The sequence below is a fragment of the Oncorhynchus gorbuscha genome, linkage group LG03 (genome assembly GCF_021184085.1).
Source record: "Oncorhynchus gorbuscha isolate QuinsamMale2020 ecotype Even-year linkage group LG03, OgorEven_v1.0, whole genome shotgun sequence".
NCBI classification, from domain to species: domain Eukaryota; kingdom Metazoa; phylum Chordata; class Actinopteri; order Salmoniformes; family Salmonidae; genus Oncorhynchus; species Oncorhynchus gorbuscha.
In genome coordinates, this window is record NC_060175.1 from 25263341 (window position 1) to 25290961 (window position 27621).

Sequence of the window (27621 nt, forward strand, 5' to 3'; positions counted from 1 at the left end):
TTGATTGTGAAATAGAAATCACAAGAGAAAGTGGTGTATGTGTCAGACTACTTCCTTATATGCTTCCTTCGTGTAAATTGATTGTTTTTTGTTGATATCGTGTTGAGCACTACTGTGCTTGCGTCCCAAACGGCACACTATTCCCTATAGGCCCTGGTCAAAAGTAGTGCACTATAAGGAATAGGATGCCATTTAGGACGCACAGTCTATATCCTATACAGGGAGCCTGCTATCATCTTTCTTTTGCTCACAGTTGAGTCTATATTTAATGGTCATTAATTTATATCCTGAATGTCTATTTGTGAATATCAAGATAATATTCTCTCAATATATTTTCCTATTCATTACAAATGCTTCACGGCTTTGTTTGACAAACCCACGTATCACTCTCTCTCTCCCTCTTTATCCCTCTCCTTATCTCTCTCTCTCCTTCTCCCTGTACCTCCAATCAAAATATACTTTCAACCCCTAACATACCAGATATATAACCTCAATATGGTGAGAATTTATTTCAGCAACACTCTTGTCATACTGCCCACTACCCCTCCCCCCACCACCAATACCACCATCCTCTTTTTTTACCCACAATGTTTCCATGGCAACTTCAGTTAGCGAAGAAGAGAGCCCTTCCAAGTGTGAGAATATCTCTTTGTAAGGCACGGCAAGCTGATGATAGTTCTTGGGTAATATGGTTCATACTCCATGATGCTATACTGTAAATGTTTGATCCAGCTTTTTCATTACCGATTCGTCTTCGATTAGCTTCACTTTGAAGTAGGCTATGACCACTGTAAATATTCTGACCTTTTTTTTAAGAGCAGAGGCTTTCCAACTGCTATTGCTAAGAAATACTATCAATAAACCTGTGGAAAATGCATAGCCTGACGACTCAAACTAAATTATTCCAGTGCTCTATGCTCGCTACATTCTTCAGTCTGAGATTGCCATCATTGAAGTCATTTGTGGTGACGAGGGGCGTTGTACAAAACAAAGTCATCAGCGATTGGATCGTCTATAACCAATCAGAGTGTCAAAGTCAATGACACGTTTTCAAACCGCCTCTTTACCCACGTGTGTTGTAGCTCTGGCCCAACCCATTGGTTTCTGGACCAATCAGATGGTCCCAATGTGTCCACATTCTGTGAAGCGTTGGGGAGGTACTCAGATCTAGACTCATTGCTTAGAAGAAACTAACGTCCGTGGACGTGGCATAGAGTTTGGTCAGAGCAAGGAGTCTGGGTAGTCAGGAAAGACTTTAAGGGTGTGATATCTATCAAGACATTACACACATAGATGATCAATTGGACTGCCCAGAATTGGACTTTCTAACATATTTTAATGAAGGGCACAAACACATGGAAAGGTTAACATGCTCAGTGAGCATTATAAAGGACAGATTACAAATGTGCATCCCAAATAGCACCTTATTTCCTACATAGTCCACTATTTCTGACCAGTGCCCTATGGGCCCTGTTCAAAAGTAGCACACTATATAGAGAATATGGTGCCATTTAAGACGCAGACAAGACTATAAGGCTAACAGGGACCTCATTAACCAGCGGTCCTCATTAACCAGCGGTCCTCATTAACCAGCGGTCCTCATTAACCAGCGGTCCTCATTAACCAGCGGTCCTCATTAACCAGCGGTCCAGACAGACAGACAGACAGACAGACAGACAGACAGACAGACAGACAGACAGACAGACAGACAGACAGACAGACAGACAGACAGACAGACAGACAGACAGACAGACAGACAGACAGACAGACAGACAGACAGACAGACAGACAGACAGACAGACAGACAGACAGACAGACAGTGTGTGTGTGTGAGAGAGATAGATATAAAAATATATGAGGAATTAGTCAAAATGGGAGAATGAAGGTATTTAAATGTCTTAGAGCTAGAGGGCAGTAGAATGGGGTGCTGTGAAATACATGCAGAGTAGTACAATAATCCAGTGCTTCTTGTCTCCAACATGTATGTAATCACACACACACACACACACACACACACACACACACACACACACACACACACACACACACACACACACACACACACACACACACACACACACACACACACACACACACACACACACACACACACACACACACACGCTTGCCGAGGAAGGGTGACATACTCACTCATCTGTTGAGATGGCTGACAGTCTGGTTGTGTGGCCCAAGACAAGTTGCATGGATGAAGTGCTGCTTGAAGAATGCCCCGAGAGCCACGACAGCCAGTAGCCAGTTTTTAAGATAGAGAGCTCTAATAGAAGGGCTGTAAAGCAACCTTTAAAGGTTGTTGAAAGATTGATGGGGAAATGAAGCCATCTATTCCCTTTACACCTTAAACTGGACTGGAGGTAGAGAGGAAAGTCTGGATGTTCACACCCTCCTCCCATGAGAAGTAGGAGCAAATAGCATCTGTGATAGTTGGGAATAAATTATATTATTTTATTTTAAAGGGGGAAAAAATACTATTTGAATTACAAATGTTACTTTTATGACTGAAATAATGTTACTTTTATGACTGAAATACCACAATATTGATGCACTGTAACGTGAATAATGATATATTGTTCCATCTTCTCTCCTCCACTTGCAACGAATAACCAAGATGCCACGAGTGTCGAGAGAGGGCTCTAGAGCGAACCAGGTCACCCAGCCCCAGCCCCTGTAAGAACCTCCTGTGTCCAACTCCTCTACCCACCACCCACTACACTGATCTCAGCTACCCGACCTGACCATGCCCACCTCCGGCCTCCTCTGTCCTGGGCTCTGGGCCAAGGCTGCCCCATGGTGGTCCCTCCACCTGCTCCTCTTTGACTTGCTCGTTCCAGAGGTCCTGCCCAGCCCTAACAACAGATTCCCTCCTTCCACCAAGAGGGAGATCACCATCGATGGGGACCTGGTGATCGGCGGTCTGTTCCCGGTGCATGAGAAGGGCGAGGTGGCGGAGGACTGTGGGAAGATCAACGAGCAGAGAGGGATCCAGAGACTAGAGGCGATGCTGTTAGCGCTGGATGAGATCAACGCCGACGAGCGGCTGCTGCCGGGACTCAGGCTGGGAGCCCACATCCTAGACACCTGCTCTAAGGACACCTACGCTCTGGAGCAAAGCCTGGAGTTCGTACGAGCCTCCCTCACCAAGGTGCATGAGCCGGGGTTCATCTGCCCAGACGGCTCCAACCCCATCCAGGATGACGTCCCTCTGGCCATATCTGGAGTCATCGGGGGCTCCTACAGCGACGTGTCTATCCAGGTACGTTTCTCATAGGAATCTATTCATTAACTGGTTATGACTGTGTCCAGTTATTTCTATACAGTCTATGGTCTATGGTCCACACAGGTACTTTTACACACTTTTACACCTTGTCGACTCACATCTCACCCATAGCAGTCTAAGGTGTCCCCATTGTGTCATTTTTGTGTGATTCATACTATGAATGAATGAATCCACATACAATGTGATTTTTGATTATGCCTAAATGACACATTACAAACAGTTGACCGTGAGGTAGGCTACCCGTACCCACCAGCAGATAGGACGACTAAGTTTCCTTCAGGTTCTTTCAGTCATCACAGATTCCAAAACGAGCCTTGGACAATGCAGATATGCAGTCTTTTTACATGTTAGCCACCCAGAATTATTCCTTTGCACATTAGGTGTTGAATTCTTTTTTGTTCTGTGCCTATGCCTGCATACAGATGGATCTTCATTTGAGGTTTAGAAAGGCTTCTAAAGTTTGTCATTTCGACTTTAAAATGTCAGACTTGATTTGCCCTAACACAAAATGTATCAACCCCTACAAAAAATGGCCATGAATTATAATCCACATCAATTAACTGGCCAAAATAAAGATCCTACATCTGTATATCTGCTGGTAGATATATGTCAGACGTGCCGGTAGAGACGTGTGGCTTACAGGATGTTGATGCTGACATTGATCAGTATTCAGGTTTCACCAGCGGCAGAGAGAAATGGAGCTGAAACAGAAAGATTGAATGGAGCTCTGAGCTCTTGCTGACAAATCAAAGCTCTCTAACTAATTGGTTCCAGCTGAGATGTTGTCATGTTCCTCTCCATTAGTCAGTACTCCACATACTGCTTTTGTGTGTGTGTGTGAGTGCCTGTGTGTGTTTATGTTTGAGTGGGTTGCTGTGTCTATAAGTGTTGTACACTATGTCTTTGAGATGCTGTCGCGTTGAATAGGAAGTTTTAATATTAAAAATATATTCAAAAAAGAAGAAAATAAAAGAAGAAAACAGTTACCAGAAGTGGATGGCATCCTATCCCCAGCTAGCTGCCTACCTCCGCTGAGCCGTAGGACCTTTCCTCTGGCTCCAGCTTTAACCGTTTTGTTTGGCTCTGGTCGGGCTGGAATAATTATCAGTCTGGGAGGCTTGCAGTAGCTGCCTGCAGTAGGTGTTTAAAGCTCTCCTCCGCCACGGCATTCATTCACAGGGACCTCCATCACATTGTCAGCGCGATAACTTCCATCCGCAACGCAGGGAACGTTGACCTTTCTCCACACCTATGAAGAGGAGCCTGCGGCGACATGGAGTCAGAGACGTAGCTACTTAATTAATGCCTGTTCTCCACTCCCAGGGTTTAGGCTACTGTAATTACCCATGATGCACTAGGCGTAAAGGAGAGGAGGCCAGCGTGAATAATTGTATAATTCAGAGACGGGCGTTACACTGGGAGGGACGTTGTTAGTTATTGATTATGTCAACGATGGGGCTGATAGAGAGATGTGTGTGTGTGTGTGTGTGTTTACAGTGTGCATGCGTGTGTGTATGTGTTTGTGTGAATGTGTGTGCATGTGGGCGTGTGTGTATTGCTTATGATGAAGTGATCCCACAGACAGAAGTGTCATCATGGAGTGTTGCAGCATGTCTGCTACAGAATCCATCAGCACCATGCCAGTCAAAACATGTACGGATCAGATCACAATATGATCACACTTATGAGCTGTGACTTCATGGGGAGGCTTTTGTAAAGTGCCAAGGCTTGGTGAAACATAGTTTGCTTCCCAAATGTCACCCTTTTCCTGATGTAGTGCACTACTTTTGTCCAGGGCCTATAGGGCTCTAGTCAGAAGTAGTGCACTACATAGGGGAAAGGGTGCCATTTGGGAGGCAGACGTAGTCCACGACAAGTTACTTCTGGAGTGATTTATCAAGTAAAGTATTCACTTCTGCCATGCTTCCTAGCAAGCGCTAAATGACGAGTCTTCACTGGACGTTATAACAAATCCCTTGATAGATGACTCTCTGTCAGATGTGATGAGGCAGAGCAGTAGGTTCTATTTGCTGAATGAATGATAAAGCTTCTGCTCGTGACGTCATTAAGTTATCCGGAAAAGGATCATTCACTATGACATCCTCCAGCGACTGCATTCTTTTATTTTATTCTGTATTCTATTTCTAACTTTTAAGATCAAATTAGTGCTTGTGTTCAGTGTCCACATAAAGTGCAGTCCGGTCTATACCTCTCAGTGTGGTACTTTAAACAGAACAGAAACACCAGACTACACAGCAGGGACTGCATTATACACTCCAGTCTAGTCAATTGAGGCAGCAGTGAACACAACGCCTCCCTACTGAGCGAGTAGAGATTTAAGGTTCCCCGGCCCCTTTTGTGGTCAGTGACAGTCAGTGACAGGAGAGCTGAAAGGAAGTGGATACTTCCCCGTGTGTGAGAAAGGGTGACGAGAGGGACACTTTACTAGACAGTCACACATAAAGGTTTTGAAAAAAACTGAGCTTTTGAGTGTTTCCGTATGGATTTGAATTAGAATAGATGCTTACAGTACTGTCATAATGTAATTGGGGTTCAATGTTCTGTTGGCAGTGGCCCTATACTTCCAGGTTCCTTTTATTGCCTCACTCCTTTTTGAGTAGTGATGACTGAGGAACCTGTGGTGGGTTTTGTCAGAAGGAAGGCGGCTGCTTATATACTCAGTCCCACTGTGTCTCAGAGGCAGAGATGTTTGTATACGTGTTTATGTTACTCAGTAAGTCCCACTGTGTGCCACAGAATCAGAGGCAGGGATGTTTGTATATATGTTTATGCTTACCCAGTCTGTCCCACTGTGCCACAGAATCAGAGGCAAAGTATAGTGTGTGAGATGGACACCACCAGGGCCAGTGGGGGTTAGTGATGGCACCGGAGGGGAAGGCTGCAGTCTTATCGGCTCTTAACCAACCATGCTATTTTGTTTGTTTTTTCACGTTGTTCGTATCTTGTTTTGTACATAATGTTACTGCTACTTTCTCTTATAACCGTAAAGAGCTTCTGGACATTAGAACTACGATTGCTTACCTCAAACTGAACGAAGAGTTCTTCTTCATTGAGTCGGATGGGGGGGGGATATAATAAAGACACCCGACCAGGCCCAGGTCCCCGTCATTCTCTGGAGAAGGAAACGAGATTTTGCGGAAAGAGATCAGGGTGCCTTGTGAGGATCAGGCGACGAGTGGCTCATCTGCCCTTGCCTTCAGTCCTGCTAGCTAATGTTCAATTGCTGGAAAATAAATGGAACGAACTGAAAGCACATTTATCCTACCAATGGGACATTAAAAACTGTAATATCTTATGTTTCACCGAGTCGTGGCGGAACGACGACATTAAGAACATACACTCTATTGGCAGGACAGAATAGTAGCCTCTGATAAGACACGGGGTGGGGGCCTATGCATTTATGTAAACAACAGCTGGTGCGCGATATCTAAGGAAGTCTCGAGGTTTTGCTTGACTGAGGTAGAGTATCTCATGATAAGCTGCAGACCACACTATCTACCTAGAGAGTTTTCATCTGTATTTTTCATAGCTGTCTACCAATGCTGGCACCAAAACCGCACTCATTGAGCTGTATACCGCCATAAGCAAACAGGAAAACGCTCATTCAGAGGTGGCGCCCCTACTGGCCAGGGACTTTAATGCAGGGAAACTTAAATCAGTTTTACCTAATTTCTATCAGCATGTTAAATGTGCAACCAGAGGGAAAAATATTCTAGACCACCTTTACTCCACACACAGAGACATGTTCAAAGCTCTGCCTCGCCCTCTATTTGGCAAATCTGACCATAATTCTATCCTCCTGATTCTATCCTCCTGATTCAAGCAAAAATTCAAGCAGGAAGCACCAGTGACTTGGTCTATAAAAAACTGGTCAGATGAAGCAGTTGCTACCACAAGCTGGAATATATTCCGGGATTTTTCAGATGGCATTGTGGAGTACACCACATCAGTCACTGGCTTTATCAATAAGTGCATCGAGGATGTAGTCCCCACAGTGACTGTGCGTACATACCCCACCCGGAAGCCATGGATTACAGGCAACATTCGCTCTGAGCTAAAGGGTAGAGCTGCTGCTTTCTATGAGTGGGACTCTAACCCGGAAGCTTGTAAGAAATGCAACTATGTCCTCAGACGAACCATCAAACAGGCAAAGCGGCAATACAGGATTAAGATTGAATCGTACTATACCGGTTCTGATGCTTGTCGGATGTGGCAGGGCCTGCAAACTATTACAGACTACAAAGGGAAGCACAGCCGCATGCTGCCCAGTGACACGAGCCTACCAGATGAGCTAAATAACTTCTATAATCACTTCGGGGCAAGTAACACTGAAACATGCATGAGAGCATTAGCTGTTACGGACGACTGTGTGATCATGCTCTCCGCAGCCAATGTGAGTAAGACCCTTAAACAGGTGAACATTCACAAGGCCACAGGGCTAGACGGATTACCAGGACTTGTACTCCGAGCTTGCGCTGACCAACTGGCAAATGTCTTCACTGACATTTTCATCTTCTCCCTGTTTGTAATACCAACATGTTTTAAGCAGACCACCATAGTGTTATGCGGGTGAATGAGGACCCAAAAGCGACTTGGCGAAAACAGAGACTTTATTCCAGTAAAGGAAATAGGCAATACTCCTGGACAATCAGAGCAGAAAACAAAACATAAAAAACTTAATTCCACTCGTAGTGACGAGGACAGACTGGAGACTCGACCATTAACTGTAGGTTGCCTCGGGAAGGCACCGACCGTAGCAGACTCAGACACCTGCTCACACGCAGCATCTGAGGGAAACAAGACACGACAGGGCGAGACAAAGACACAGCACGGCGAACATAATACAAGGATCCGACAGGACAGAAACGGAAAACAAGGGGAGAAATAGGGACTCAAATCAGAGGGCAAGATAGGGAACAGGTGTGAAAAGACTAGATGATTGAGTAGGAGAATGAGGAACAGCTGGGAGCAGGAACGGAACGATAGAGAGAGGAGAGAGAGGGAGGGGGAGAGAGAGGGATAGAAAAAGGGAACGAACCTAATAAGACCAGCAGGGGGAAATGAACAGAAGGGAAAGCATAATGACAAGACAATATAAGACAAAACATGACAGTACCCCCCCACTCACCGAGCGCCTCCTGGCGCACTCGAGGAGGAACACTGGCGGCAACGGAGGAAATCATAGATCACAAACGGTCCAGCACGTCCCGAGAAAGAACCCAACTCCTCTCCTCAGGACCGTAACGGAAAACGATAAAAAGGGAAACTAGGGTACTACTCTAAAAAAAAAAATGAGACACGGGTAGAGAACTGAAAGCTTTAGAGCAAACAGGACCAAACAGGCCAGGAGAGTAACAACTAGGGACAGACTGAGACACAGCAAGGGCAGGAACAAGAACAGGAGAGATGCGGTGGCAGGGAACAGACTGAGACCCAGCAAGACCAGGAGCAGAAGCAGAAAAAAAATTACCAGACTTATTCTGCGCGCAGTCCGAACACGCAGCCACGAAACGGCGCGTGCCACGCTCCTGAGTAGGCCACCAAAACCGCTGGTGAATAGAAGCAAGCGTACCCCGAACGCCGGGGTGGCCAGCTAACTTGGCAGAGTGCGCCCACTGAAGAACAGCCAGACGAGTAGAGACAGGAACGAAAAGAAGGTTACTAGGACAAGCGTGTGAGTGAGTGCTTGATTAACCTGTCTCTCAATTCCCCAGACAGTCAACCCGACAACACGCCCAACAGGAAGGATCCCCTCGGGATCGGTAGAAGCCACAGAAGAACTAAAGAGACGAGATAAAGCATGAGGCTTGGTGTTCTTAGTACCCGGGCAATAAGAAATAACGAACTCGAAACGAGCGAAAAACAACGCCCAACGAGCATGACGCGCATTCAGTCGTTTGGCAGAACGGATGTACTCAAGGTTCCTTTGGTCAGTCCAAACGACAAAAGGAACGGTCGCCCTCCAACCACTGTCGCCATTTGCCTAGGGCTAAACGGATGGCGAGCAGTTCACGGTTAGCCACATCATAGTTACGTTCCGACGGTGACAGGCGATGAGAAAAATACGCGCAAGGGTGGACCCCATCGTCAGTATCGGAGCGCTGGGACAGAATGGCTCCCACGCCCACCCCGACGCGTCAACCTCGACAATAAACTGTTTAGTGACGTCAGGTGCAACAAGGATAGGAGCGGATGCAAAACGCTTCTTGAGGAGATCAGAACAACAATCATACGACCGGTGAGGAGGAAGGGAGTTGGTTCTGGACCGACTGAAGACCGTGCGCAGACCATGATATTCCTCCGGCACTCCTGTCAAATCACCAGGTTCCTCCTGTGAAGAGGGAGCAGAACAAACAGGAGGAATAGCAGACATTAAACACTTCACATGACAAGAAACGTTCCAGGAAAGGATAGAATTACTAGACCAATCAAAAGAAGGATTATGACACACTAGCCAGGGATGACCCAAAACAACAGGTGTAAAAGGTGAACAAAAAATCAAAAAAGAAATGGTCTCACTATGGTTACCAGATACAGTGAGGGTTAAAGGTAGTGTTTCACATAATATACTGGGGAGAGGACTACCATCCAAGGCAAACATGACCGTGGGCTCCCCTAACTGTCTGAGAGGAATGTCATGTTCCCGAGCCCAGGCTTCGTCCATAAAACAGCCCTCCGCCCCAGAGTCTATTAATGCACTGCAGGAAGCTACCGATCCGGTCCAGCGTAGATGGACCGGTAAGGTAGTACAGGTACTTGACGGAGAGGACCGTCTAGTAGCGCTTATCAGTCGCCCTCCGCTTACTGATGAGCTCTGGCCTTTAACTGGACATGAAATGACAAAATGACCAGCGGAACCGCAATAGAGACAGAGGCGGTTGGTGATTCTCCGTTCCCTCTCCTTAGTCGAAATGCGAATACCCCCCAGCTGCATGGGCTCAACACCTGAGTCAGTGGGGAAAGATGGTAGTGTCGAAGAGAGGGGAGACACAGTTAACGCGAGCTCTCTTCTATGAGCTTGGTGACGAAGATCTACCCGTCGTTCAATGCGAATAGCGAGTTCAATCAAAGAATCCACGCTGGATGGAACCTCCCGAGAGAGAATCTCATCCTTAACCTTAGCGTGGAGTCCCTCCAGAAAACGAGCGAGCAACGCCTGCTCGTTCCAGTTACTGGAGGCAGCAAGAGTGCGAAACTCTATAGAGTAATCCGTTATGGATCGATTACCTTGACATAGGGAAGACAGGGACCAGGAAGCTTCTTTCCCAAAAACTGAACGATCAAAAACCCTTATCATCTCCTCTTTAAAGTTCAGATAATCGTTAGTACACTCAGCGCTTGCCTCCCAGATAGCTGTGCCCCACTGCCGAGCCCGACCAGTAAGGAGTGATATGACGTAGGCAATCCGAGCTCTCTCTTGAGTATGTGTTGGGTTGGAGAGAGAACACTATATCACACTGGGTGAGAAAGGAGCGGCACTCCGTGGGCTGCCCAGAGTAACATGGTGGGTTATTAACCCTAGGTTCCGGAGACTCGGAAGACCAGGAAGTAGCTGGTGGCACGAGACGAAGACTCTGATACTGTCCTGAGAGGTCGGAGACCTGAGCGGCCAGGGTCTCAACGGCATGCCGAGCAGCAGACAATTCCTGCTCGTGTCTGCCGAGCATCGCTCCCTGGAACTCGAGAGTAGAGTAGAGAGAATCCATAGTCGCTGGGTCCATTCTTGGTCGGATCCTTCTGTTATGCGGGTGAATGAGGACCCAAAAGCGACTTGGCGAAAACAGAGTCTTTATTCCAGTAAAGGAAATAGGCAATACTCCTGGACAATCAGAGCAGAAAACAAAACATAAAAAACTTAATTCCACTCGTAGTGACGAGGACAGACTGGAGACTCGACCATTAACTGTAGGTTGCCTCGGGAAGGCACCGACCGTAGCAGACTCAGACACCTGCTCACACGCAGCATCTGAGGGAAACAAGACACGACAGGGCGAGACAAAGACACAGCACGGCGAACATAATACAAGGATCCGACAGGACAGAAACGGAAAACAAGGGGAGAAATAGGGACTCAAATCAGAGGGCAAGATAGGGAACAGGTGTGAAAAGACTAGATGATTGAGTAGGAGAATGAGGAACAGCTGGGAGCAGGAACGGAACGATAGAGAGAGGAGAGAGAGGGAGGGGGAGAGAGAGGGATAGAAAAAGGGAACGAACCTAATAAGACCAGCAGGGGGAAACGAACAGAAGGGAAAGCATAATGACAAGACAATATAAGACAAAACATGACACATAGTCCCTATGCCCAAGAACACTAAGGTAACCTGCCAAAATGACAACCAACCCGTAGCACTCATTTCTGTAGCCATGAAATGCTTTGAAAGGCTGGTCCTGACTCACATCAACACCATTATCCCAGAAACCATAGACCCACTCCAATTTGCATACTGCACCAACAGATCCACAGATGATGCAGTCTCTATTGCACTCCACACTACCCTTTCACACTTGGACAAAAGTAACACCTATGTGAGAATGCTATTAATTGACTACAGCTTAGTGTTCAACACCATAGTGCCCTCAAAGTTCATCACTAAGCTAAGGACCCTGGGACTAAACACCTCCCTCTGCAACTGGATCCTGGACATCCTGAAGGGCCGCCCCTAGGTGGTAAGGGTAGGTAACAAACATCCGGCCACGCTAATCCTCAACACAGGGGCCCCTCAGGGGTGCGTGCTCAGTCCCCTCCTGTACTCCCTGTTCACTCATGACTGCACGGCCAGGCACGACTCCAACACCATCATTAAGTTTGCTGATGAAACAACAGTGGTAGGACTGATCACTGACAGCGATGAGACCGTGTGGTGCAAGGAGAACAACCTCTCCCTCAACCTGATCAAGACAAAAGAGATGATTGTGGACTACAGGAAAAGGAGAACCGAGCACGCCCCCATTCTCATCGACGGGGCTATAGTGAAGCAGGTTGAGAGCTTCAAGTTCCTTGGCGTCCACATCACCAACAAACTAACATGGTCCAAGCCCACCAAGACAGTTGTGAAGTGGGCACGACAAAACCTAAAAGATTTGGCCTGGGTCCTCAGATCCTCAAAAGGTTTTAAAACTGCACCATCGAGAGCATCCCTGGTTGCATCCCTGCGTGGTATAGCAACTGCTCAGCCTCCGACTGCAAGGCACTACAAATGTACCCAGTACATCACTGGGGCCAAGCTTCCTGCCATCCATGACCTCTATAACAGGCGGTGTCAGAGGAAGGCCCAAATAATTGCCAAAGACTCCAGCCACCCTAGTGATAGACTGTTCTCTCTGCTACCGCGGTACCAAAGTGCCAAGTCTAGGTCCAAGAGGCTCCTAAATAGCTTCGACCCTCAAGCCATAAGACTCCTGAAGAGCTAATTAAATGGCTACCCCCCCCCCCCCCGGAACGCTGCAACTCTGTTATTATCTATGCATAGTCACTTTAATAACTATATTACCTCAATTACCTCGACACCGGTGCCCCCACACATTGACTCTGTACCGGTACTCCCTGTATGTAGCCCTGGTATTGTTATTTGCTGCTGCTCTTTAATCATTTGTTATTCTTATCTCTTACTTTTTTGTAGGTATTTTCTTAAAACTGCATTGTTGGTTAAGTAAGTAAGCATTTCACTGTAAGGTCTACACCTGTTGTATTCGGCGTATGTGACAGATAAAATTTGATTTGTTTTTTATTTGATTTGATTTGAAATGACACCCCTGGAGAGCTCTGCCCATAGAGTTACAATATAACACTCATTTAGAATGTTATTCAATTCTGTGATTCTGCCTGCATCCTTCAGAGGAATAGCTTTGCTTTTCCCATCTGTGGGGTGCAACAGGGCCACATAGAAACACAGAATCTTGGCACAGACCTGTCCACCTGACTAGGGATGGGGGGACGATGCAGCGATGCTGCCTCAGCCTGGATGCCTGTCACTGGTGCCAACTGCTGCCTGAGAGGGGGTTGTGTGATGTGCTGGCCTTCTGTTTGTGCTATTACCCAGTCATTCACTGCCCAGATTAAAAGCATTTTGCATCCCAAATGGAACTCCCTATTCCCTTTATAGTGCGCTAATTTTGACCATAGCCCTATTAAAAGTAGTGCACTATAAAGGGAAAGGGGTTCCATTTGGGATGTATCCATAGGCTATAACAGGACACTCAGACAGAGAGGACATGGCATAGCATCATTCCGTATAGATTAGCTGGTTTTTCTCACACTGATGTGAAAAGGTTGTATGGCCATCTGGATGAGACTTGGGGTGAAGCATCACTGATGACAGGAGCCCCGTTTATACCTGGTTCTAACATGCGTCAGTTGTCCAGATCTTGTCCACATTCTGATTGTGCCCACATTTGTCGACAGGTGTAGAGAAGCAGAATATTCATTGTGAACTCATTGTGATTAGATCTTCCTGACCACCTCTGGAGGTACAATACCGGTCAAAAGTTTTAGAACACTTACTCATTCATGGATTCTTCTTTACTGTGAAGACATCAAACTATGAAATAACACATATGGAATCATGTTGTAACCAAAAAAGTGTTACACAATTCAAAATATATTTTATATTTGAGATTCTTCAAATAGCCACTCTTTGCCTTGAAAACAGCATTGCACACTCTTGGCATTCTCTTCATCAGCTTCATGAGGTAGTCACCTGAAATGCATTTAAATTATTATGTGTGCCTTGTTAAAAGTTAATTTGTGGAATTTCTTTACTTCGTAATGCGTTTGTGTCAATCAGTTGTGTTGTGACAAAGTGGGGGGATATACAGAAGACCAAGTCCATATTATGGCAAGAACAGCTCAAATAAGCAAAGAGAAACGACAGTCCATCATTACTTGAAGGCATGAAGGTCAGTCAATCTGGAAAGTTTCAAGAACTTTCTGGATTCTTCAAGCGCAGTCACAAAAACCATAAACCACTATGGTGAAACTGGCTCTCATGAGGTCCGCCAATGGGAATGGAAAATCCAGAGTTATCTCTGTTGCAGAGGACAAGTTCAATAGAGTTACCAATCTCAGAAATTGCAGCTCATCAACAGTTCAGAGAAGACTGTTTGAATCAGAACTTCATGGTCGAATTACTGCAAAGAAACCACTACTCAAATAAAATAAAATGTATTTATATAGGCCTTTGTACATCAGCTGATATCTCAAAGTGTTGTACAGAAACCCAGCCTAAAACCCCAAACAGCAAACAATGCAGGTGTAGAAGCACGGTGGCTAGGAAAAACTCCCTAGAAAGGCCAAAACCTAGGAAGAAACCTAGAGAAGAACCAGGCTATGTGGGGTGGCCAGTCCTCTTCTTGCTGTGCCGGGTGGAGATTATAACAGAACATGGCCAAGATGTTCAAATGTTCATAAATGACCAGCATGGTCCAATAATAATAAGGCAGAACAGTTGAAACTGGAGCAGCAGCACGGCCAGGTGGACTGGGGACAGCAAGGAGTCATCATGTCTGGTAGTCCTGGGGCATGGTCCTAGGGCTCAGGTCCTCCGAGAGAGAGAGAGAAAGAAAGAGAGAAGGAGAGAATTAGAGAACGCACACTTAGATTCACACAGGACACCGAATAGGACAGGAGAAGTACTACAGATATAACAAACTGACCCTAGCCCCCCGACACATAAACTACTGCAGCATAAATACTGGAGGCTGAGACAGGAGGGGACAGTAGACACCACGGCCCCATCCGAGGACACCCCTGGACAGGGCCAAACAGGAAGGATATAACCCCACCCACTTTGCCAAAGCACAGCCCCCACACCACTAGAGGGATATCTTCAACCACCAACTTACCATCCTGAGACAAGGCTGAGTATAGCCCACAACCCAAGGTGGGGACGCCAACCCAGACAGGATGACCACATCAGTGAATCAACCCACTCAGGTGACGCACCCCTTCCAGGGACGGCATGAGAGAGCCCCAGTAAGCCAGTGACTCAGCCCCTGTAATAGGGTTAGAGGCAGAGAATCCCAGTGGAAAGAGGGGAACCGGCCAGGCAGAGACAGCAAGGGCGGTTCGTTGCTCCAGAGCCTTTCCGTTCACCTTCCCGCTCCTGGGCCAGACTACACTCAATCATATGACCCACTGAAGAGATGAGTCTTCAGTAATGACTTAAAAGGTTGAGATCGAGTTTGCGTCTCTGACATGGGTAGGCAGACCGTTCCATAAAAATGGAGCTCTATAGGAGAAAGCCCTGCCTCCAGCTGTTTGCTTAGAAATTCTAGGGACAATTAGGAGGCCTGCGTCTTGTGACCATAGCGTACGTGTAGGTATGTACGGCAGGACCAAATCAGAGAGATAGGTAGGAGCAAGCCCATGTAATGCTTTGTAGGTTAGCAGTAAAACCTTGAAATCAGCCCTTGCTTTGACAGGAAGCCAGTTTAGAGAGGCTAGCACTGGAGTAATATGATTTTTTGGTTCTAGTCAGGATTCTAGCAGCCGTATTTAGCACTAACTGAAGTTTATTTAGTGCTTTATCCGGGTAGCCGGAAAGTAGAGCATTGCAGTAGTCTAACCTGGAAGTGACACAAGCATGGATTAATTTTTCTGCATCATTTTTGGACAGAAAGTTTCTGATTTTTTCAATGTTACGTAGATGGAAAAAAGCTGTCCTTGAAATGGTCTTGATATGTTCTTCAAAAGAGAGATCAGGGTCCAGAGTAACGCCGAGGTCCTTCACAGTTTTATTTGAGACGACTGTACAACCATTAAGATTAATTGTCAGATTCAACAGAAGATCTCTTTGTTTCTTGGGACCTAGAACAAGCATCTCTGTTTTGTCCGAGTTTAAATGTAGAAAGTTTGCAGCCATCCACTTCCTTATGTCTGAAACACATGCTTCTAGCAAGGGCAATTTTGGGGCTTCACCATGTTTCATTGAAATGTACAGCTGTGTGTCATCCGCATAGCAGTGAAAGTTAACATTATGTTTTCGAATAACATCCCCAAGAGGTAAAATATATAGTGAGAACAATAGTGGTCCTAAAACGGAACCTTGAGGAACACCGAAATTTACAGTTGATTTGTCAGAGGACAAACCATTCACAGAGACAAACTGATATCTTTCCGACAGATAAGATCTAAACCAGGCCAGAACTTGTCTCCGGACTGCGGACCGTCACTGGGGGGTCCGGACTGGGGACCTTCGCTGGCTGCTCCAGACTGTAGACCATCTCAGGAGGTTCCGGACTGTAGACCGTCTCAGGAGATTCCGGACTGTAGACCGTCTCAGGAGGTTCCGGACTGTTGACCGTCTCAGGACGTTTCGGACTGTGAAACGTTGTTGGAAGTTCCGGACTGTGAAACGTCGTTGGAGGTTCTGGACTGGGAAACGTCGTTGGAGGGTCCAGACTGGGAAACGTCGTTGGAGGTTCCAGACTGGGAAATGTCACCGGAAGCTCTGGACTGGGAAATGTCGCCGGAAACTCTGGACTGGGAACTGTCGCCGGAAGCTCTGGACTGTGGAGGCTCACTGGAGGCCTGATGCGTGGGACCGGTACAGGTGGCACCGGGCTGATGACACGCACCTCAGGGCGAGTGTGGGGAAGAGGCACAGGACGTACTGGACTGGGGAGGCCCACTGGAGACCTGATGCGTGGGACCGGTACAGGTGGCACCGGGCTGATGACATGCACATCAGGGCGAGTGCGGAGAGGAGGCACAGGACGTACTGGACTGTGGAGGCGCACTGGAGGTCTAGAGCGCAGAGCTGGCACAACCCTTCCTGACTGGATGCTCACTCCAGCCCGGCAAGTGCAGGAAGCTAGCACAGGACGCACTGGGCTGTGAAGGCGCACTGGAGACCTGATGCGTGGGACCGGTACAGGTGGCACCGGGCTGATGACACGCACCTCAGCACGCCCGCTCTACAGAGGTCTCAACGCCAGCATCTCTCTCCGGAATCTTGCGTCGAGCTCCTCACTCGACTCTCTGACTGGCTCTGGTTCATTCCTCGGCTCCGCCGACTGCTCCATGTGCCTCCTCCCCAAACAATATTGGGGTTTCTGTGGCCTTCCTCCTCGCCGTTGTTGCTGTCCTCTCATGCTCCTAGGCAACTCCCGCCAAGGAAGGCGATCCTGTCCTGCCAGGATTTCCTCCCAAGTCCAGGATCCCTTCCCATCCAGGATCTGTTCCCAAGTCCAGGATACTTCCTCCCCTTGGGCACGCTGCTTGGTCCTTTGTTGGTGGGATCTTCTGTCGCATCCGTCATTGGAATGAGACCAAGGCGCAGCATGGTATGCTTACATTCTCTTTTAATGAATGAACACCGAACACCAACAAAATGAACAAACGAAACATGACGCTATACAAAATAATGCTGACAGGCAACTACACATAGTCAAGATCCCACAAACACAAATGAGGAAATGGCTACCTAAATATGATCCCCAATCAGAGACAACTTTAAACAGCTGCCTCTGATTGGGAACCATATCAGGCCACCATAGAAATACAAAAAACGCCTAGATGACCCACCCAAGTATTATCACGCCCCAACCAACACAGAGGAAAAACAGCTTACTATGGGCAGGGCGTGACACCTACGCCAGCTACAAGCAACAAATCTCGATCAGGTAGTGTCCGGATCATCTTGATTGGATGACAACAACCACATATTAATGCAAGGTATAACTATGGCCTAAATGACACTTAGTTCAGATGCCAAATTATGATAAAAGCATCTGAAAAGTTTAATTCCATGATCCTCTTTAGGTTTTATGAATTGTGCTGTTACTAACCAACCACCACAAGTAGAAACATTTAATCTGTTCGGAATTGACTTATTCATGGGTGCAAATGATAATGGCATAGCCTATACATTTTATAACATTATTAACATGATGCGCTTTATATGAATTATGAATTATGTTGCTACTGTAAACCCACCACAACTAGAAATTGAATCTGTATGTGTGGTTGTCACGTCTTGGCCATAGAGAGGCTTTTTATTCTCTATTTTGTTTAGGCCAGGGTGTGCCTAGGATGGGCGTTCTGTTCTTTTTTCTATGTTTTTGTTCTGTTTTGTATTTCTGGTTTTGGCCGGGTATGGTTCCCAATCAGAGGCAGCTTTCAATCTTTGTCTCTGATTGAGAACCATACTTAGGCAGCCTGTTTTCCCACTATGGGTTTCGGGTTTTATTTCTGTTTAGTGTGTTTTGCACCTGACGGAGCTGTTTCGGTTGTTTCTTTTGTTCCTTGTTGTATTTAGTGTTCAGTTTATTAAAATAATGATGAACACTTACCACGCTGCATCTTGGTCCTCACCTTCTTCCACCAACGGTCATTACAGTGGTGCTCTTAGTGGTCAGAGTTGGGGCTATTTCTACAGCACACTCTTACTGCCCATACCTGTCTTTCCACAGTACCTGACAGACGTCTACTGAGGTGGTCTGTTTGTATATGTAACGGCTTTCCTCTTCCTCTTCTGAGGAGGAGTAGCAAGGATTGGACCAATATGCAGAGTGGTAAGTGTTCATCTTGGTTTTTAATAAGAATAATGAACACTGAACAAAACAATAAACGACATCGTGAAAAAACAAAACCGAAACAGTTCCGAGTGGAACAAAACACTGACACGGAAAATAATCACCCACAACTCAAAAGTGAAACCAGGCTACCTAAGTATGGTTCTCAATCAGGGACAACGATTGACAGCTGCCTCTGATTGAGAACCATACCAGGCCCAACACAGAAATCCCAAAACATAGAAAAAGGAACATTGACAACTCACGCCCTGACCATACTAAAACATAACAAAACAAAACATAACAAAAGAACTAAGGTCAGAACGTGACAGTATACTAGTTTGAGCATTCTGTGGTCATGTATTTGTATTCAGACAGAAGGTTTTGTGTGAACTCCTCACAAGTAAACACCATACTCCATGTGAATAGTCTTGAAAATATTTGTATTTGTCAACTTAAATAAACCTTTACATATTTATGTAAATGTCTTAAAGCAGGTGCTGGATATTAATAAATAAATGCTGCAAATGATATTGAGAAACTCTCCACACTCTATCACATAATCACATATCTCCCAAAATTAAACAGGATTTATAGCAAGAACAAACTATGGGAACGTAGTCGGTGACTTCAGTAATATGTATTTCAATAAACCCAACACAGACACTTTTTTGAAGGCGCATCCACACTCATGAAACTTTCTTTGCGAACTGTTTTGTAATCCACATATAGGGATAATCTGACAGATAAGGAACACGATCCAAGTGCAAAGTAGTAATTTCAAAGCAACGGAAGGCACAGACTGTGCTTAGCAGGCTACAGTTTTCTTCTAGAACATTAAAACTGCCGCCTTGTCTCCCAGGTATAGCAAGCACACATCTATCGTCCATACAGACTGGAATTATTTGAACATAGAACAGATAATAATTTCATATGGTTTCTCTATGGTGATTTCTTCATAATATCATATCACTTGATTGGTGCGCTCTTACTGTATATATGTGTCACAACAAATCTAAGTTTTAATCTTAACTTTGTCTCTTTTGTCCTTGAAAGTCATGCTGTCATTTCTTCCTGTTGTGGTGTGATGGAGTTTTGGCCTGTCTGGTGACATCACCAGGCGGTAAATTGGTTAAGGGCTTGTAAGTAAGCATTTCATGGTAAGGTCTACACTTGTTGTATTCGGTGCATGTGACAAATAAAGTTCGATTTTATTTGGTTCGCTAGAACATCGCTCAGAGACGCACACAAATAATATAGCATTCAAAATCCGTGAATCTTTCCTTTAATTGTTATCCAGAAATTATTTGATATTGAGATAAAAAAAACTGCATTGGACCTTTAAGCCTTGTTCCTGATGGTGGCTTTTAATTAGAGGAACACAAAACAAATGGCAGTATGTACAGCCATTAAACAGGACACACATCTTCTGTTTTATAACTCATCACTGGAGGCAATAATATGTGGTGTTTGAGGGAGAAGGTCCCCAGTGATTTTGAGGTGGTGGGGTGTTGTTATTTCAGAGTGGATAATACAGATTATGAGGAAGATATAGGAGTGTAGGTTTAGTGTCATACTAAGTGGATAGGAAGGTGGACAGATCACGGTTTGTGTTTTGAGCTCAACTGAGCTTCACACAGAGATAGACAGGGTAAAACGTATTTCTCCTTTAGTTTGAACTTCAAAAAAGGTATTGTTCGTCTTGTGCCTCCCTCCCTCCTCACGCCTTCTCCTCCCTGAATGTGTTACTGTTAAACAGGATGTCTTTGCCAGCCACGGTGCGACACATTAATTAGTGCAGCAGAATGGTGTTTAGAAGTGAAGAGAATGTGAGAGGATGGGAAGGTCGGATGACATCAGATTCAAATCAAATCAAAATAAAATGAAACTTTGTTTGTCTGATGCTTCATAAACAACAGCTGTAGACTAACAGTGAAATGCTTACTTATTGGGAACCTTCCCAACAATGCAGAGATAAAGAAAATAGAAAAGTAAAACACGTAATAAGACAAGTAATAATAAATACACAATGAGTAACACTAATTTGGCTCTATACACGCGATACCAGTACTGAGTTGATGTGCATGGGTATGAGGTATTTGAGTTAGATATGTACAGATAACTAGGAATGAAGTGACAGACAATAAACAGTAGCAGCAGAGTATGTGATTAGAGAAAAAAGTGTGTGCAAAAAAGGTCAATGTAGCCTCTCGTCACTGGGCAGCTCGTGGCTGGGTTTCCCTTTGTAATCCATGATAGTTTGCAAGCCCTGCCACATCCGACGAGTGTCAGAGCCGGTGTAGTAAAATTCAATGTTAGTCCTGTATTGACACTTTGCCTGTTTGATGGTTCTTCACAGGGCGTCCTGCTCCTTGAAAGTGGCAGCTCTAGCCTGTAGCTCAGTGAGGATGTTGCCTGTAATCCATGGCTTCTGGTTGGAATATGTACATACGGTCACTGTGGGGAAGATGTCATCAATGCACTTATTAATGAATCCCAGAACATATTCTAGTCTGCGCTAGAGAAACAGTCCTGTAGTTTACCATCCGCTTCATCAGACCATGTCCATTTTGAGCACACCACTGGTACTTCCTGTTTGAGTTTTTGCTTCTAAGCAGGAATCAGGAGGACAGAGTTATGGTCAGATTTGACAAATGGAGGGAGAGGTCTGTATGTGATTTTCTGTGTGTGGAGTAAAAGTGATGTAGAGTTGTTTTCACCTCTAGTTCCACACGTGATATGCTGGTAGACATAAAGTAGAAACAGATTTCAGTTTTCCTGCATTACAATCACCAGCCACTAGGAGAGCTGCCTCTGGATGAGCCTTTTCTTGTTTGCTTATGGCCATATACAGTTGAGTGCGGTCTTAGTGCCAGCATCGGTTTGTGGAGGTAAAATAGAAAAGACAGCTTGATGTATGTTGTCCATGTCCATGTTCAGCCACGACTCTGTGAAATATAACATTTTACAGTTCTTCGGTGTTATATTCTCCTACATTCCTTTCACATTTCCAAAAACTTCAAAGTGTTTCCTTTCAAATGGTACCATGAATATGCATATCCTTGCTTCAGGGCATGAGTTACAGGCAGTTAGATTAGTAATTTCTAGGCAAAAATTGAAAAAAGGGGCAGATCCTTAACTAGGCAAGTCAGTTAAGAACAAATTCTTATTTACAATGATGGCCTACCAGGGAAACTGCCTTGTTCAGGGGTAGAACAACTGATTTTTACCTAGTCAGCTCAGGGATTCAATCTAGCAACCTTTCGGTTACAGGCTCAGTGCTCTAACCACTAGGCTTCCTGCCACCCTGTAATAATGCCAGCCAATCGATATCCATGTGCACACACACAAACACACACACACTCACACACACAAACACACACACTCACACACACAAACACAAACACACACACTCACACACACAAACACACACACTCACACACACAAACACACACACTCACACACACAAACACACACACTCACACACACACTCACACACACTCACACACACAAACACACACACAAACACACACACACTCACACACATAAACACACACACTCACACACACAAACACACACAAACGCACACACAAACACACACACTCACACACACTTTTATCTCTCCAGTCTCCCAGAGAAGTTGTTTTATTTTCTTTCCCTTTCTCACAAGGCGACATGGAATGAATTGTCATATATTTGTTCAGAACCTGTGGGTGTTCCACACTGCATTGTACATGTAATTACAGTGCCTTCAGAAAGTATTCATACCCCTTGAGTTATTCCACATTTTGTTGGGTTACTACCTGAATTCAAAATTGATTCAATATATATTTTTTCACCCATCTACACACATTCTCTTTGACATTTTTGCTAATTTATTGATAATGAAATACATAAATATCTAATTTAAATAAGTATTCGCACCCCTGAGTCAGTACATGTCAGAATCACCTTTGGTAGAGATTACAGCTGTGTCTTTCTGGGTAAATCTCTACGAGCTTTGCACACCTAGATTGTACAATATTTGCGCATTATTCCTTTCAAAATCCTTCAAGCTACCCATAGCATTATGAAGCCACCACTATGCTTGAAGATATGAAGAGTGGTACTCAGGATTGTATTGGATTTGCCCCAAACATAACACTTGTATCCAGGACAAAAAGTGAATTGCTTTGCCACATTTTTTGCAGTATTACTTTAGTGCCTTGTTGCAAACAGGATGCATGTTTTTGAATGTGTTTATGTTGTACAGGCTTTCTTCTTTTCACTCTGTCAATTAGGTTAGTATTGTGGAGTAACTACAATGTTGTTGATCCATCCTCAGTTTTCTCCTATCACACCTATTACACTCTGTAACTGTTTTAAAGTCACCACTGTGAAATCCCTGAGTGGTTTCCTTCCTCCCTGGCAACTGCGATAGGAAGGACACCTGTATCTTTGTAGTGGCTGGGTGTTATGATACACCATCCAAAGTGTAATGAATAACTTCACCATGCTCTGCCTCTTTTATTTTTTTTACTGATCTACCAATAGGTGCCCTTCTTTGAGAGACATTGGAAAACCTCCCTGGTATTTGTGGTTGAATCTGTGTTTGAAATTCACTGCTCGACTGAGGGACCTTACATATAATTGTGTGTGTAGGGTACAGAGATGAGGTAGTCATTAAAAAAATCATGATAAACACTATTATTGCACACAGAGTGAGTCCATTCAATTTATTGTGTGACTTGGTAAGCACATTTTGATTCCTGAGCTTATTTAGGCTTGCCATAACAAAGGGGGTTGAATACTTATGGACGGAAGACATTTCAGCTTTTCATTTTTAATTAATTTGTATACATTTTGAAAAAATAGAATTCCACATTGACACTATGGGATATTGTGTGTATGCCAGTGACAAAACGTCTCAATTTAATCAAATTTGTAGTCATGCTGTAACTCAACAAAATGTGAAAAAAGTCAAGGGTAGTGAATACTTTCTAAAGGCACTGTGTATTCATAAATATGCATGACATGTAATATCTTCTGGTATCAGCTATGATGATATGAAAAAGAGTCATTTCTGACGTTTTTTAATTGGTCCCGCTTTGCAGGAGACTAGGGGAGAGAACCAGAATTACACAGGCATGTGAGGCGTAGCTGTGTGTGTGTGTGTGTTTGTGTGAGTAGGTGTGTTTATCAAGGTGGTTTTTGAGGTCACTCACTCAGAGCCTTGCATTGTTGTTGGTGTGGAGGATGGAGGAAGTGTTAGAGGTAATTAACATGTGGTGGTTTTGTCTGTGGGTGTCTTCCTGGTAAAGAGCAATGTCCGCAGATCAGGTAACATCTCACAGTCTGCATCTGAAATGGCACCCTATTCGCTATATAATGCACTACTTTTCCTATTCACTATATATTGCCCATGGGGCTCTGGTCAAAAGTATAATCCATCCACCTGACAGGTGTGGCATATCAAGAAGCTAATTAAACAGCATTACACAGGTGCACCTTGTGCTGGCTACAATAAAAGGCCAAATTAAAATGGGCAGTTTTGTCACATAACACAATACCACAGATGCATGCAATTGGCATGCTGACTGTTGTGCCTTCGGGAAGTGTTCAGACCCCTAACTTTTTCCACATGTTACATTACAGCTTTATTTCTAGTGACACTATTCCTATTCTGCCAATCAGCCTGGGCCCCTTTTACCACACGAAGCCCTGCTTATCCATCACGACTGGACTACCGACGTAATTTGCCCTAGGGTCTTTTTTCCAACAGGCCCCTTCGTTGCGACATCCCCCTGAATGCCCATCTGCTAGCCTGCTATCAGCGGCCCGCTAGCTGTCTAGAGCATACTGGACTGTTAGCTGAATAGATCCATTTGCCAATTGGACTGGATCCCTCTGCTACACGGAATCCTATTAGTCCATCACGACTGGTCTATCGACGGAATCGCAGGAGGAGGCTAAAACAGACTTTCCTCCGTCGCGACGTCCCTCGGTCTGCTAGCTGTCTGAATCGCCGTGTCTCCAGCCAGCCCAACCGTTCCCAAGCATGCCAGGCCAACCTCTCCCTAATGTCAATATGCCTTGTCCATTACTGTTCTGGTTAGTGATTATTGTTTTATTTCACTGTAGAGCCTCTAGCCCTGCTCAATATGCCTTAGCCAACCATTTAGTTCCACCTCCCACATATGCGATGACATCACCTGGTTTAAATGTTTCTAGAGACAATATCTCTCTCGTCATCACTCAATGCCTAGGTTTACCTCCAATGTACTCACATCCTACCATACCTTTGTCTGTACATTATGCCTTGAATCTAGGCATAAACCTGCTCCTTTTACTCTCTGTTCCGAACGTACTAGACGACCAGTTCTTATAGCCTTTAGCCGTACCCTTATCCTACTCCTCCTCTGTTCCCCTGGTGATGTAGAGGTTAATCCAGGACCTGCAGTGCCTAGCTCCACTCCTATTCCCCAGGTGCTCTCATTTGTTGACTTCTGTAACCGTAAAAGCCTTGGTTTCATACATGTTAACATAAGAAGCCTCCTCCCTAAGTTTCACTGCTTTAGCACACTCTGCCAACCCGGATGTCTTAGCCGTGTCTGAATCCTTGCTTAGGAAGACCACCTAAAACCCTGAAATTTCCATCCCTAACTATATCATTTTCCACCAAGAAAGAACTGCCAAAGGGGCAGAGTTGCAATCTACTGCAGAGATAGCCTGCAGCTTTCTGTCTTACTATCCAGGTCTGTACCCAAACATTTAGAGCTTCTACTTTTAAAAATCCACCTTTCCAGAAACAAGTCTCTCACCGTTGCTGCTTGCTATAGACCACCCTCTGCCCCCAGCTGTGCCCTGGACACCATATGTGAATTGATTGCCCCCTATCTATCTTCAGAGCTCGTGCTGCTAGGTGACCTAAACTGGGACATGCTTAACACCCTTATCAATGAACCTACCAGGCACAACCCCAAATCTGAAAACACAGGCAGCCTCATTGATATCATCCTAACCAACCTGCCCTCCAAATAGACCTCTGCTGTTTTCAACCAAGATCTGAGCGATCACTGTCTCATTGCCTGCATCCGTAATGGGTCTGCGGTCAAATGACCACCCCTCATCACTGTCAAACGCTCCCTAAAACACTTCAGCGAGCAGGCGTTTCTAATCGACCTGGTTGGGGTATCCTGGAATGATATTGACTTCATCCTGTCAGTAGAGGATGCCTGGTTATTTTTTTAAGTGCCTTCCTCACCATCTTAAATAAGCATGCTCCATTCAACAAATTTAGAACCAGGAACAGATATAGCCCTTGGTTCACTCCAGACCTGACTGCCCTTGACCAGCACAAAAACATCCTGTGGCGTTCTGCATTAGGATCGAATAGTCCCCGTGATATGCAACTTTTCAGGGAAGTTAGGAACCAATATACACAGGCAGTTAGGAAGCAAAGGCTAGCTTTTTCAAACAGAAATTTGCATCTTGTAGCACAAACTCAAAAAAGTTCCGGGACCACTGTAAAGTCCATGGAAAATAAGAGCACCTCCTCCCAGCTGCCCACTGCACTGAGGCTAGGAAACATTGTCACCACCAATAAATCCACTGTAATTGAGAATTTTAACAAGTATTTTTCTACGGCTGGCCATGCTTTCCATCTGGATACCCCTACCCCGGTCAACAGCACTGCACCCCCACTGCAACTCGCGCAAGCCTCCCCCATTTCTCCTTCACCCAAATTCAGATAGTTGATGTTCTGAAAGAGCTGCAAAATCTGGACCCCTACAAATCAGCCAGACAATCTGGAACCTCTCTTTCTAAAATGATCTGCTGAAATTGTTGCAACCCCTATTACTACTCTCTTTCGTATTGTCTGAGATTCCCAAAGATTGGAAAGCTGCCGCGATCATCCTCCTCTCCAAAGGCGGAGACACTCTAGACCCAAACTGTTACAGACCTATATCTATCCTACCCTGCCTTTCTAAGGTCTTCGAAAGCCAAGTTAACAAACAGATCACCGACCATTTCGAATCCCACCGTACCTTCTCTCTATGCAATCTGGTTTCACAGCTGGTCATAGGTGCACCTCAGCCACGCTCAAGGTCCTAAACAATATCATAACCGTCATCCATAACAGACATTACTGTGCAGCCGTATTCATCAACCTGGCCAAGGCTTTCGACTCTTTCAATCACCACATTGTTATCAGCAGACGCAACAGCCTTGGTTTCTCAAATGATTTGCCTCGCCTGGTTCACCAACTACTTCTCAAAACATCCTTCACTCATGCTGCCAAACATACCCTCGTAAAACTGACCATCCTACCAATCCTCGACTTTGGCGATGTCATTCAAAACATAGCCTCCTACACTCTATTCAACAAATTGGATGCAGTCTGTCACAGTGCCATCCTTTTTGTCACCAAAGCCCCATATACTACCCACCATTGCGACCTGTACTCTCTCATTGGCTGGCCCTCACTTCATACTCGTTGCCAAACCCACTGGCTCCAGGTCATCTACAAGTCTTTGCTAGGTAAAGCCCCGCCTTATCTCAGCTCACTGGTCACCATAGCAGCACCCACCCGTAGCACACGCTCCAGCAGGTATATCTCACTAGTCACCCCCAAAACCAATTCCTACTTTGGCCGCCTTTTCTTCCAGTTCTCTGCTGCCAATGACTGGAATGAACTGCAAAGATCACTGAAGCTGGAGACTCAAATCTCCCTCACTAGCTTTAAGCACCAGCTGTCAGATCAGCTCACAGATCACTGCACCTGTACATAGCCCATCTGTAATATAGCC

The 27621-nt window shown here is 45.2% G+C and overlaps 1 protein-coding gene across 4 annotated transcripts in view; it reads left to right on the top strand.

The window, feature by feature from the left end:
- LOC124029194 (metabotropic glutamate receptor 2-like) overlaps positions 1-27621 on the top strand; it is a 69567-nt gene that overhangs the window by 9259 nt on the left and 32687 nt on the right. For all 4 annotated transcript variants that reach the window (XM_046340997.1, XM_046341005.1, XM_046341000.1 and 1 more), the window contains exon 2: positions 2627-3271. In XM_046340997.1, the coding sequence (XP_046196953.1) occupies positions 2756-3271 (516 nt within the window). In that variant the 5' untranslated portion in view covers positions 2627-2755. The remainder of the gene's footprint in view (positions 1-2626; positions 3272-27621) is intronic.